The 14,838-nt window shown below is 49.0% G+C and overlaps 1 protein-coding gene across 1 annotated transcript in view; it reads right to left on the reverse strand.

The window, feature by feature from the left end:
• Positions 1–14,838, reverse strand: part of LOC144503909 (thrombospondin-type laminin G domain and EAR repeat-containing protein-like) — a 70,352-nt gene that overhangs the window by 34,928 nt on the left and 20,586 nt on the right. The window contains exons 3-5 of the mRNA XM_078228974.1: positions 12,131–12,369; positions 9,564–9,654; positions 7,299–7,449 (exon numbers count right to left, since the gene is read on the reverse strand). Coding sequence (XP_078085100.1) covers positions 7,299–7,449; positions 9,564–9,654; positions 12,131–12,369 — 481 coding nt within the window. The remainder of the gene's footprint in view (positions 1–7,298; positions 7,450–9,563; positions 9,655–12,130; positions 12,370–14,838) is intronic.

Below are 14,838 nucleotides of genomic sequence, written 5' to 3' on the forward strand. Positions count from 1 at the left end.
GTAACCGGTGACAACTTTGTATTGGATGTAATGTGACCAATGGTATCAAGCTGTAAGGGTCAGCTGACCCAGTAAACCATGCAACCAATTACAGAACGATGTGATGGTCAGCTGACTCACTATAAATAAGAACCTGTTGGGAATTGTGGGATTGGCCCAGGGTGAGGCCTCAAGTTTGGAGTATTGAAGTTTCTTTCTCAAACCCTTTCTTTGATTGATAAGTTGGAGTAACTTTTGTTGTATTTTTATTGTCTGCGTTTGAAGAGTTCCTTCCGAGGAAACGACAGGGTGCGAACCATCGAAATGGAGAACATGGAGTAACTGATAGAGAGGGTGGCTTCACTGGCCACCCCGGTCAATATTCACACATCCCCGTCAACAGAAACGTCCAGACGGTGCCAGGAAGACAGCAAATCACCACTCAGGGCGCGATCTTACCGGCTGTTCACGCCACACTCTCGCTGCAGGGAGATCGGAGAATCTGGAAACCAGCCAAATCTCCCATCCCACTGCAGCGGGATGGGAAAATCCCACCGGTGGGAACGGGTGATAAGATTCCGGCTAAAGCGTTTGAGAGGAATATTTTCAGACTCAGTGCGTCTCCAGCTGCGGAGGCAGCTCACCATTGGCTGGCGACTGGGATTGTCCAGTCTGCAGTGGCCAATGACGTTTTCTGTAGGAAGGTCACTGATGAGGCAGCTGAAGATGGTTAGAGATCTAGAACACTAACCTGAGGAATTCCTGCAGCCATGTCCTGGAGCTGAGATAATTGATCCCCAACAAGCATAGCCATCTTTGTGCTTTATTGTAAGGTCATAAGTTTATAAGATATAGGAGCAGGAATAGGCCATTCGGCCCATCAAGTCCACTCCGCCATTCGATCATGGCTGATATGCTCCTCATCCCCATTTTCCTGTCTTCTCCCCATAACCCTTCAACCCATTCCCAATTAAAAATCTGTCTAACACCTCCTTAAATTTACTCACTGTCCCAGCATCCACCGCACTTTGGGGGAGCGAATTCCACAGATTCACAACCCTTTGGGAGAAGTAGTTTCTCCCCAACTCTGTTTTAAATTTGCTGCCCCTTATCCTAAGACTATGACCTCTCGTCCTAGAATGCCCCACAAGAGGAAGCATCCGCTCCACGTCTACTTTATCCATACCTTTTATCATCTTGTATACCTCAATTTGATCTCCCTTCATTCTTCTAAATTCCAGAGAGTATCGGCCTAAACTGTTCAATCTCTCTTCATACGACAAACCCCCCATCTCTGGAATCAATCTAGTGAACCTCCTCTGAACTGCCTCCAATGCCACTGCATCTTTCCTCAAATAAGGGGACCAAAACTGTGCACAATACTCCAGGTGCGGCCTCACCAATGCCTTGTATAGTTGCAGCAATACTTCCTTACCTTTATATTCTATTCCTTTAGCTATAAATACCAACATTCCATTTGCTCTCTTTATTATCTGCTGTACCTGCAAGCTGGGAGGGGAGTTTGGAGTGTTGGTTCCAGGTAGCTGAAGGTATGGCTGCCAATAGAATCATAGAATCTTACAGTACAGAAAGAGGCCATTCGGCCCATCAGGTCTGCACCGACCACAATCCTACCCAGGCTCTATTCGCGTGACCCCATGCATTTACCCGAAATAGTCCCCCTGAGACTAAAGGGCAATTTAGCACAGCCAATCCACCTAACCCGCACATCTTTGGACTATGGGAGAAAACCGGAGCACCCGAAGGAAACCCACGCAGACACGGGGAGAATGTGCAAACTCCACACAGACAGTGACCCGAGGCTGGAATCGAACCCGGGTCCCTGGAGCGGTGAGGCAGCAGTGCTAACCACTGTGCTGCCCTTTATAGTGGAACAATTAGAAATAGGGACACACGAGAGATCGGAATGGGCGGAGAGCACACACTGCGAATGTGCGGCATTCCATTGAGGTGACAGGAAACCGGGAGGGGAAACACCCAGGAGGAATTTGAAAACAAGGTGGAGAATCTGAAAATTGACGTGTTGTTGCCCTGGGAGCCAACTGGGTAAGTCCACGGGGACAGAAGCCTGGATGATTCACACATCAGTGCCTGGCTACCTGGAGGCAGTGAGTCACATTCCCTGGGTGTTTACAACTGTCCCACCCCACACCCAGAGTGACTGCTCTTTACCTGGAATGTCTTAGGTGGCAACTTCCATTTATAGAACACCGCGAACGTAGTAAAGTGAAAATCATAACATTGTAGAATCATAGAAACCCTCAGGGAGTAACCCTTTCGGCTCCCAGTCAGTGTTCGAGTCCCCACTCCAGCACACAAAATGGAGGTTCGACACTCCAGGACAATGCCAACAGGGGTGCTGCATTGTCAGAGGTGCCGTTCTTCAAATGAGATGCGTGTATTCAAGTAAAGAGCCAGGAAGTTTGCCTTTTTTTAGCATTTTGTCCCCCTTTGACCCCATTTCCTGCTGTTTTTTTTAATAGTCCTCGAGATATACAGCACGGAAACAGGCCCTTCGGCCCACCTTGTCCATGCCAACCAGGCATTTCCCTCTAAACCTTTCCCATCCATGTACCTGTCCAAATGTCTTTTTGTAATTGTACCCGCCTCAACCACCTCCTCTGGCAGCTCATTCCATACACGCACCACTCTGTGCGAAAAAGTTGCCCCTTGGGTCACCTTTCCCCTCTCACCTTAAAGCTTCTCCTTCTAGTTTTGGACTCCCCCACCCTGGGGAAAGGACCTTGGCTATCTCTGCTCCTCATGATTTTATAATCCTCTATAAGGTCAGCCCTCATCCCCCTACATTCCAGGGAAAAAAGTCCCAGCCGATCCAGCCTCTCCTTATAATTCTAACCTTCCAGTCCTGGTAACATCCTTGGAGACGAAATAGTCAGGGTTTGTATTCCTTGGAGCTTCCAGAGTCAACTGGGATCTGGATGACCACTAAACCATTGTCGATTGTCGGAAAAACCCATCTGGTTCCTTTAGGGAAGGAAATCTGCCGTCCTTACCTGGTCTGGACTACGTGTGACTCCAGAGCCACAGCAATGTGGTTGACTCTCAACTGGCCTCGGGCAACTAGGGATGGGCAATAAATGCTGCCCAGCCAGCGACGCTCATGTCCCACGAATGAATAATTCCGGTATTGTTTTATAATGAGGCCATGTAAGCATTAATCGCGTTACTCTAGTGTCTGCCTGTAATAACACCTCTATCTAATAGAGGGCAGGATTCTCCAGCCCCAACGCTTGTGGGTGCCATCGCAGGCAGGACTGGAAAATTTGGAAAGTGGTTGACTTTTGATGGCTCTCCAAGTGTCCCCATCCTGCCCATGACCAAGCCTGTCAGTGTCGGGGCTGGAAAATCCTGTCCACAATACCGATAACCATTCTTAGGGTAATACTTTCATGTATTAAATACATGTCTTAGCCAACCAGAACTTATATGGTGTCTTCAAGGTATAAATGATCTAAAGTGCTTCACAGGAGCATTATCAAATGAATAGGGGAGGTGGTGGCGTAATGGTATTATCACTGGACGAGCGATCCAGGGTGATGCTCAGGGGACCCGGGTTCGAATCCCACCATGGCAGAAGGTGGAATTTGAATTCAATTAAATTTCTGAAATTTAAAGTCCAATAAAAGATGACCATAAACCATTGTTGTAAAAACCTATCTCTCGTTCACTAATGTCCCTTTAGGGAAGGAAATCTGCCGTCCTTACCCAGCCTGGCCCACACAAAACCATTGTTGATGGTGGCACAGTGGTTAGCACTGCTGCCTCACAGCACCAGCAACCTGGGTTCGATTCCCGGCTTGGGTCACTGTCTGTGCGGAGTCTGCACGCTCTCCCCGTGTCTGCGTGGGTTTCCTCCGGGTGCTCTGGTTTCCTCCCACAGTCCAAAAGACATAAATATAACATAAGAATATCAACATCAGAACTAGGAGCAGGAATAGGCCATCTGGCCCCTCGAGCCTGCTCTGCCATTCAATGAGATCATGGCTGATCTTTTTGTGGACTCAGCTCCACTTACCCACCCGCTCACCATAACCCTTAATTCCTTTACTGTTCAAAAAATCTATCTACACTGGCCAGGGAATTCCACAGATTCGCAACCCTTTGGGTGAAGAAGTTCCTCCTCAACTCAGTCCTAAATCTGCTCCCCCTTATTTTGAGGCCATGCCCCCTAGTTCTGCTGTTAGCATTGGCCATGCTAAGTTCTCTCTCAGTGTACCCGAACAGGCGCCAGAGTGTGGCGACTAGGCGGTTTTCACAGTAACTTCATTGCAGTGTTAATGCAGGCCTACTTGTAACAGTAATAAACAAACTAAAAACCCATCTGGTTCACTAATGTCCTTTAGGGAAGGAAATCTGCTGTCCTTACCCGGTCTGGCCTACACGTGACTCCAGAGCCACAGCAATGTGGTTGACTCTCAACTGCCCTCTGACATACCTGAACGAGCCACTGAGTTCAAGGGCAATTAGGGATGGGCAATAAATGCTGGCCCAGATAGCGATGCCCACACCCCATGAAAGAATGTTATTTTAAAAGATTTACGTTGGTATCAGGGCAGGTGACAGAAAGGTAAGTTGGTGTCAGGGCAGGGCCTTGTGGCAATGTGCCATTGTTATGTGGGTGGAAAGGAACTGCCCTCAGGGGAGGCCTCACTCCAGTCTCGGATTTTCAGGTTTCCTGACAGATTTGTGGAGCAAGATTGACGGAGGCCAAAGACCCGGAAAACCCGGAATATCCTGTTCCCTGCCCAGGGAAGCATGAGCTGAGGGGGCTGCCAAAGGGAGTCAAACATCATTAAGGCAGCATACGTCAAATAGAAACTCCCTCGCCCAAATACCTGTGGTAAATCCACCCAACATCAGGAAATCTGAAATAAAAGTCACTGTAGAACTTCCCGACAATAGTTGAAAACTATGAGGTGAATGGGAGCAAGGGAGGTACTTAAAACGATCATCTACTGCAGGGAACAGTTGCTGGGAAAACTATTATACCTAAAGGTTGACAAGTCCCCAGGACCAGACGGCGCACATTCTCGGGTTTTAAAAGAAGGGGCTGCAAATGTGGTAGGTTTTCATGTTCCTTTGGGCGGCACGGTGGCACAGTGGTTAGCACTGCTGTCTCACAGCGCCAGGGACCCGGGTTCGATTCCTGGCTTGGGTCACTGTCTGTGTGGAGTCAGCACGTTCTCCCCGTGTCTGCGTGGGTTTCCTCCGGGTGCTCCGGTTTCCTCCCATATTCCAAAGATGTGTGGGTTAGGTTGATTGGCCATGCTAAAATTGATCCGAATGTCAGGGTGATTAGCAGGGTAAATATGGGGGGTTACAGGAATAGGGCCTGGGTGGGATTGTGGTCGGTGCTGACTCAATGGGCCGAACGGCCTCCTTCTGCACTGTAGAGATTCTATGATTCTATGAAGCCGGGAATCGAACCCGGGTTCCGGGCTCCATGAGGCGACAGTTCTTGCCACTGTGCCACCCAACTGCAAAGGGACGTAAAGATGTTAAAATGAGTGGGCATAAATTTGGCAGATGGGGTATAATGTGAGAACTTACCAATTTGACAAGAAGAATAGAAAAGCAGTACGGTATTTAAATGGAGAGGGATTGCAGAACGCTGAGGTACAGAGGGATCTGGGCGTCCTGGGACATGGAGAGGGATTGCAGAACGCTGAGGTACAGAGGGATCTGGGCGACCTGGGACATGGATCACAAACTTGGAATGCAGGTACAGCAAGTGGTTAGGAAGGCAAATGGAATGTTGGTGTTTACCACAGGGGGAATGGAATATAAAAGCAGGGAAGCTTTACTGCAGCTGTACAACACCTTGTTGAGGCCTCATCTGGAGTACTGTATGCAGTTTTGGTCTCCTTATTTGAGAAAGGATATAATTGCATTTGAAGGGGTTCAGAGAAGGTTCATTTGACTCACTCCTGGGATGAGGGGCTTATCCTATGAGGAAAGGTTGAGCAGGTTGGGCCTGATAGAGACGTCAACGCCGATAGACCCTCGCTCCTTGCCCTTGTATATTTGTAAATGCTTCTAAAAGTCAATAAAGACTCATAGTCCACATAAGACTACAAAGACGTCTTCAGACCGAGTCAACTGTAACCAACACTCGGCAAGAGGGAAAGTTCTTTGGCTGAGTTTTCCAGCCTCCCCCCCCCCACCATGCATCTTCCAGTCCCGCCAAAGTCTACACCATTTTGAGCAGCTCGCCCATCCCAGTGCCAGGGAACCTGCTGCCGGGGAGGGGAGGTCACTTCAGCAACTAGGAAATAAGACCATAAGATGTAGGAGCCGAATTAGCCATACGGCCCACGGGTCCGCTCCGCCATTCAATCATAGAATCCTACAGTGCAGATGGAGGCCATTCGGCCCATCGAGTCTGCACCGACCACAATCCCACCCAGGCCCTATCCCCATAACCCCATGCATTTACCCTAGCTGGTCCCCCAGACACTAAGGGTCAATTTAGCATGGCCAATCCACCTAACACGCACATCTTTGGACTGTGGGAGGAAACCGGAGCACCCGGAGGAAACCCACGCAGACACGGGGAGAATGTGCAAGCTCCACACAGACAGTGACCCAAACCGGGAATCAAACCCGGGTCCCTGGTGCTGTGAGGCAGCAGTGCTAACCATCGTGTCGCCATGCCGCCCTATGGCTGATATGATTCTCATCCCCATTCTCCTGCCTTCTCCCCATAACCCCTGATCCCCTTATTGATCAAGAACTTATTTATCTCTGTTTTCAAGACACTCAATGACCCGGCCTCCAAAGCCCTCTGTGGCAAAGAGTTCCACAGATTCACCACCTTCTGGCTGAAGAAATTCCTCCTCATCTCAGTTTTAAAGGAGCGTCCCTTCACTCTGAGGTTGTGTCTTCTAATTTAGTTCTAGTCTCTCCCACTAGTGGAAACATCCTCTCCACGTCCACTATGTCCAAACCTCTCAGTATTCAGTTTCAATTAAATCCCCTCTTCATCCTTCTAAACTCCAGCAAGTACAGACCCAGAGTCCTCAACTGTTCCTCATACGACAAACCCTTCATTCCAGGGATCATTCTTGCGAACCTCCTCTGGACTCCCTCCAAGGCCACCACATCCTTCCTTAGATATGGGGGCCCAAAACTGTTCCTGCCTGCAGGCAGGGCAGGAAAATTCTACCCAGAGTCTTTCAGAGGGCAAAACACAAGAAGAATTTTACAAGGTATGAATTTTTAAGAAAATCACTCTCGTACACGAGGACGCTGAGATTAATCCACCATTGCTTGCTTACCATAAGGATGTTTTGCGATGTCGGTTGGTTTTAACGGGACCTCCGTCAGCAGTTTAGGGATGGAGAGAGCGGCTAATCTGGGATTGGGATGGGGGCAGATTCTTCGAGTGGCGTCGGATCCCGGTAGCAGCACCAGCTGTCTCAGTAACCCCTGCGGCACAACAGACGGGGCAGTTTTAGGTTCCTTGTTTTTCCTGGCCTTTGGACCTACTCACCCTCCCACTGAGCCTGCGCTTTCCCAAGCAGCAATAAACCTTGAGTCAAGGACCATTCCTCGCTTCCTGCCCCTGACCTTCCTGACACTTTCATTGGATAGCTTAACAAGGATATCTGTCCTGAATCTTGGGGTATGAATCCTGCTGGCTAGGCCAGCATTTATTGCCCATCTCTGGTTGCCCCTTGAGAAGGTGGCGGTGAGCCGCCTTCCTGAGTAGTGTAGGTACACCCACCGTGCTGCTAGCGAGGGAGTTGATCCAGCAACAGTGACAGAATAGCCAATGAGTTTCCAAGTCAGGATTGTGGGTGAGTTGGAGGGGAACTTCCAAGTAATGGTGTTTCATGTATCTGCTACCCTTGTCCTTATAGGGTGGCACAGTGGGTTAGCACTGCTGCCTCACAGCGCCAGGGACCCGGGTTCGATTCCCGGCTTGGGTCACTATCTGTGTGGAGTTTGCACGTTCTCCCCGTGTCTGCGTGGGTTTCCTCCGGGTGCTTTGACCATTCATTAACCCAAATGGGAATTCAAGTGAAATATCTTTCCCACAAGTATTTTGTTTTTATCTTGAGTCAAGTTCTGTGTCTGATCCTGGGATGGATCTTCCCTCAGGGGGCGGGGAAACAGGGGTTGGGAGTCCAGAGCTCGCCCCCCGGGGTGGGGGAACGCTCCCCCTTTGGGATTTTCACCAAGTTGTTCCCTTAACTGGCATGGAGACAAGATAAAGTTTATTTATTAGTGTCGCAAGTTGGCTTACATTAACACTGCAATGAAGTTACTGTGAAAATCCCCGAGTCACCACACTCTGGCACCTGTTCGGTTGCACTGAGGGAGAATTTAGCATGGCCAGTGCACCTAACCAGCACGTCTTACGGACTGTGGGAGGAAACTGGGGCACCCGGAGGAAACCCATGCAGACACGGGCAGAATGTGCAGACTCCACGCAAACAGTGACCCAAGGCCGGAATTGAACCCGGGTCCCTGGCGCTGTGAGGCAGCAGGGCTAACGACTGGGCCAACATGCCGCCCAGGCTCCCTGTCCAATGAAGGGGGACAGGCAAGCTCTCATAGAAACCATAGAATCCCTATAGTGCAGAAGGAGGCTATTCGGCCCATCGGATCTGCACCGACAAGAATCCCAGCCAGCCCCTATCCCTGTAACCCCACATACTTATCCCGCTAACCCCTCTAAACTACGCATCCCGGGACACTAAGGGGCAATTTATCATGGCCAACGCACCTAACCTGCACATCTTTGGACTGTGGGGGGAAACCGGAACACCTGGAGGAAACCCACGCAGACACGGGGAGAACATGCAAACTCCTCACAGACAGTGACCCAAGCCGGGAATTAATGTAGGAAGATCCCAGAGGGAGGGGCTAGGGCAAGGGTATGTCATGAACAGTGTTGAGAATCAAGGTCAGAAACAGGCCGTGATTTCAGGTTTCATCCCTTGTTCGCAGGTTTAAGGCCGGATTATGTGCATCGAATCAGGTCCAGGTCCTTGGAGCTGTGAGGCAGCAGTGCTAATCACCCTCTGAAAGCTGGAGGGCCAATGTTAAAGTTTATTTATTAGTGTCACAAGTAGGCTTACATTAACAGTGCAATGAAGTTACTGTGAAAATGCCCGAGTTGCCACACTCCAGCACCTGTTCGGGTACGCTGAGGGAGAATTTAGCAGTGTTAATATAAGCCTACTTGTGATACTAATAAATAAACTAAAGTTTAACTCTCTCTCTCTCTTCTGTAATACAAGTCTTTGAGAGGGATCTGAAATTTATTAACCAGCTCAAAGTCAGACGGAAAAACAGAGAGAATTGGAAACATCAGGCAACATCTGTAAAGAATAAAGACAACTTTCCCCCCCATCCCGGTTAACCCTCCCTTGATTGGACCTGGAATTAAACACAGTTTTCCTCACATCAATGCAGCCCCTGTTTTATTTCTGAATTAAAACATTTCTCTTTTATCGGTTCTGCGTAATTCACAGTCGGAAAGATTTTACTGACTTTGAGCTTGGAGTGTATATTCGCCCCCCCCGGACACTTACTGTAAAGAGTCCTTTCCGCCGCTTCCTGCTCCCAATGTAGAATCGAGATCTCGCTGTGTTCAAATGTTCAGGGAATGGGATGTCCAGGAACCTGCAGGAATACAGAGCCAGTTTAGACACGGATAAAAACACTTTGTAATGTCGAGAGAGAGAGAGAGTACATGTATATCCCACCAAGAGAGAGAGAGAGAGACACACAGAGAGAGAGAGCGACAGACAGAGAGACAGAGAGAGACAGAGAGTGAGAGGAGAGAGAGAGAGGGAGGAGAGAGAGGAGAGAGAGAGAGCAAATGAGCAAACTGGAGCAACATTCCAGACAGCCATTGTTTGCTCGGTTAGATCACCAATATAAAGCAGGAACTAAGATTGAATTGAATTTGTCCGTTGTTGCGTGGGAAAGATCTTTGGGATCCATTCGCAGCATGAAATCCCCAGCACAGAGTTTCTGCAGCTCCGCAGCTCAGTAAGTATCATGGTACTGCTAAAACTGTGTTGTACACACTGCCTCGGTCTCAGTATTGGAATGGTGACAGTTGCCTGCTAGCTATACAGGGAGCTTGATGGTGCAGTAGATTCATTGGGAAGGCAAATCTAAGAAGGATCCAGCGCAGCGAGATCTCATTTCACGAAAGCTTGACTTCAACGACTGGAAATCACAGAATGTGTTACGATGCAGAAGGAGCCATTTGGCCCATCGTGTCTGTACTGTCTCTCCAAACGAGACTTAGAGCCATTCCCCTGCACATTTTTTCTAATCATCCAATGCCCCCTTGAATGCCTCGACTGAGCCTGTCTCCGCCACACTGTGGCGCAGTGGTATTGTCACTGGACTAGTAATCCAGAGATCCAGGGTAATGCTCTGGGGTCCCGGGTTCAAATCCCACCACGACAGATAGTGAAATTTGCATTTAATAAAAATTAAAAGTCTGCAGATGACCATTGTCGATTGTCGAAAAAACCCATCTGGTTCACTAATGTCCTTTAGGGAAGGAAATCTGCCGTCCTTACCTGGTCTGGCCTACATGTGACCCCAGAGCCACAGCAATGTGGTTGACTCTCAACTGCCCTCTGAAGTGGCCGAGTGAGACACTCGGTTCAAGGGGCAATTAGGGATGGGCCCAGCCAGTGATGCCCACATCCCATGAATGAATCAAAAAAACCTCCTTTGTAAATCACTTTCAATCTGTGCCCTCTTGTTCTCGATCCCTTTACGAGCGGGAACAGTTTCTCCCTCTCTACTCTGTCCAGCCCCCTCATGATTTTGAACATCTCGATCAAATCTTCTCTCAGATTTCTTCCCTCCAACGCAGTGTTTGCATCTGGTGCCCAGCTCTCCCACACTGGATCACAGAAATCTGAAGAACGACACTTTCAATTTCCAAGCAAAAGCAGCATTGGCGGAAATCATAGAATCCCTACAGTGCAGGAGGAGACCATTCGGCCCATCGAGTCTGCACCGACTCTCCGAAAGGGCATCTTACCCGCGTTCAACCTCCCCACCCCCACCCTATCCCCGTAACCCCGCATATTTAACACGGCCAATGCACCTAACCTGCACATCTTTGGAGTGCGGGAGGAAACCGGAGCACCCGGAGGAAACCCACGCAGACATGGGGAGAATGTGCAAACTCCGCACAGACAGTGACTCGAGGCCGGAATCGAACCCCGGTCCCTGGCGCTATGAGGCAGCAGAGCTAACCACTGTGCCACCGTGCCAGGTGGATGCGTAACCAGAGGGCACAGGTTAAGCCAATTGGCAAACTGCAGAAGGGGTGAGCTATTAGTTTTGAATGTTGTTTTTTTTTTTACAGAAAAAGTGGCACGGTGGTTAGCACTGCTGCCTCACAGCGCCAAGGACCCGGGTTCGATTCCCAGCTTGGGTCACTCTCTGTGCGGAGTCTGCATGTTCTCCCCGAATCTGCGTGGGTTTCCTCCGGGTGCTCCGGTTTCCTCCCACAGTCTGGAAGACGCGCTGGTTAGGGTGCATTGGTCGTGCTAAATTCTCCCTCAGTGTACCCGAACAGGCGCCAGAGTGTGGGCGACTAGGGGATTTTCACAGTAACTTCATTGCAGTGTTAATGTAAGCCTGCTTGTGACAATAATAAATAAACAAACACAGGAACCTGTTCCTCCTTATGTACTTTCATGATTCTAAATAAACCTGTCCTTATCTGGATAAAAGCAAATTACTGCGGATGCTGGAATCTGAAACTAAAAGCGAAAACACTGGAAACTCTCAGCAGGTCTGGCAGCGTCTGGAAGGAGAGAAAAGAGCTGACGTTTCGAGTCCGGGTGACCCTTTGCCGAAGCTAAAAGGCAGAGAAAGTGGGAGATATTTATACTGCAGGGGAAAGGAATGAAAGATGAGTCATAACTGTAGTCTTTTGTCCATATCCGTCTCTGCTTTAAGGAGAACTATCCCAGTTTCACTAATCTAAGTAATTTAACCCTTAACAAAAATAGATCTGATTCTTCTCCCACTTGGGATCAATGAAATTCCCGATGGATCCTCGTGCCAGGCCGGACCGCTCGCGCTACCGTGGGGGCAGGGGTTGAGAATTACTCACACGTCTATCGGAGGGCAGCAGTCCACGGTGAGAGACACGATGTTGGTGGTTACGGCCAGTGCCAAGGTGTGCCAGCGCCGGTCGGCCAGGTAGAGATCCCGGAAGGTGACCCGTTTCCTGTGGCTGTCGGGGTGACCGGCAGGGGAGAACTCAAAGTGCAGCTTGTCAGACGAGATCCTTAGGCCCAGCAGCAGCTGGTTTGAGTTCTCCTGGAGCAGCGTGAAGATGTATTCATTCTTCTGCAAAGCAAAAGGGAGTTAGCTCAGTGAGACGAGGCCTTTACCGATAGACCTTTCTCTTCAACCTTCACAGCGAGAGTACAGGGATAGGGATGGTTTACTGCAATTGTACAGGGTGTTGGTGAGGCCACACCTGGAGTATTGATTCTGATTTGATTTATTATCGTCACATGTATTAACATGCAGTGAGAAGTATTGTTTCTTGCGAGCAATACGGACAAAGCATACCGTTCATAGAGAAGGAAACAAGAGAGTGCAGAATGTAGTGTTACAGTCATAGCTAGGGTGTAGAGAAAGATCAACTTAATGCGAGGTAGGTCCATTCAAAAGTCTGACAGCAGCAGGGAAGAAGCTGTTCTTGAGTCGGTTGGTGCGTGACCTCAGACTTTTGTATCTTTTTCCCAACGGGAGAAGGTGGAAGAGGGAATGTCCGGGGTGCGTGGGGTCCTTGATAATGCTGGCTGCTTTCATAGGGTGGAAAAGTCAAGAACTCGGGGACATAGGTTTAAGGTGCATGGGGAAAAGTTTAGAGGAGATGTGCGAGGTAATTTTTTTACACAGGGCATGGTGAATGTCTGGAATGCGCTGCCCGGGCAGGCTGTGGGAGCAGATGCAATAGCGGCATTTAAGGGGCATCTAGATGACCGTCAGTCAGGCATCATGGTCGGCGCAGGCTTGGAGGGCCGAAGGGCATTTTCCTGTGCTGTACTGTTCTTTGTTATTGTGAGCAATTTTGATGTCCTTATCTGAGGAAGGATGTCCTTGCTATAGAGGGAGTACAGCGAAGGTTTACCAGGCTGATTCCTGGGATGGCAAGTCTGAGGAGGATGCAGAGATGCTCAAACCTGATTTGGTCAGGCTGAGTGTGTGGGCATCTGCATGGCAGATGCAGTATAATGTGGACAAATGTGAGGTTATCCACTTTGGTAGCAATAATAGGAAGACAGATTATTACTTGAATGGGTGTAAATTGAGAGAGGTGGATACTCAGCGAGACCTTGGAGTCCTCGTACATCAGTCGCTGAAAGTAAGCGTGCAGGTACAGCAGGCAGTAAAGAAGGCAAATGGGATGTTGGCCTTCATAGCGAGAGGATTTGAGTATAGGGATAGGGATGTTTTGTTGCAATTGTACAGGGCGTTGGTGAGGCCACACCTGGAGTATTGTGTGCAGTTTTGGTGTCCTTATCTGAGGAAGGATGTCCTTGCTATAGAGGGAGTGCAGCGAAGGTTTATCAGGCTGATTCCTGGGATGGCAGGTCTGTCATATGAGGAGAGACTCAGTCGGTTAGGATTATATTCACAGGAGTTTAGAGGAGTGAGAGGGGATCTCATAGAAACCTATTAAATTCTAACAGGGTTAGACAGGGTAGATTCAGAAAGAATGTTCCTGATGGTGGGGGAGTTCTGAACTAGGGGTCATAGTTTGAGGATAAGGGGTAAACCTTTCAGAACTGAGGTGAGGAGAAATTTCTTCACCCAGAGAGTGGTGAATGTGTGGAATTCATTCCCACAGAATGTAGTTGAGGCCAAAACGTTGTGTGATTTCAAGAAGAAATTAGATATAGATCTTGGGGCTAAAGAGATCAAGGGATATAGAGGGGAAGGGGGGATCAGGATATTGAATTTGATGATCAGCCATGATGAAGATGAATGGCGGAACAGGCTCGAAGGGCTGAATGGCCTCCTCCTGCTTCAGTTTCTATGTTTCTCTGACCTACTGACCTTCCCATCACTGTGTCAGCTGTGGCTCATTCTGAGTTAGAAGCTCATGGATTCAACTCTCACTCCAGTAACGAATGAGGTTGCAGAAGCAGGCCATTCAGCCCGTAGAATCCATCCTATACTGTACATGAGCCTCCTCATAGCCTATCCATCCAACCCCATCAACATATCCTTCTAGCTCTTCTTGGCATTTAACTTGCTTCCCTTTAGGTTCAGTGACTCTGCTTGCCCCGGCTATTTCCTGTTATGTAGAACCTAGAACAGTACGGAACAGGTCCTTCAGCCCACCCTTGTTGTGCCGAACATGACGCCAAAGTAAACTAATCCCTTCTGCCTGCCCTTGCTCCATATCCCTCTATTCCTTGCGCATTCATGTGTTTATCTAAAAGCCCCTTAAATGCCCCTATCGTATCTGCCTCCACCAACATCACCTGGGAGCGTGTTCCAGACACCTACCATCCTCTGTATAAAAACAACTTGCACCCTCACATCTCCTTTGAACTTTCGCCCTCCCATCTTAAGTGATGCCCCCAAATATTCGACATTTCAACTCTGGGAAAAAAGATTCCAACTGTCAACCCTATCAAGGCCTCTCATAATTTTATAGCCTTCTCTCAGGTCTCCCCTCAGCCGCTCCAGAGAAAACAACCCTAGTTTGTCCAGCCTCTCCTTATAGCTCATACACTCTAATCCAGGCAGCATCCTGGTAAACCTCTTCTGCACCCTCTCCAAAGCCTCCAGCCCCTT

This window comes from Mustelus asterias, chromosome 14 (assembly GCF_964213995.1).
Source record: "Mustelus asterias chromosome 14, sMusAst1.hap1.1, whole genome shotgun sequence".
NCBI lineage: Eukaryota > Metazoa > Chordata > Chondrichthyes > Carcharhiniformes > Triakidae > Mustelus > Mustelus asterias.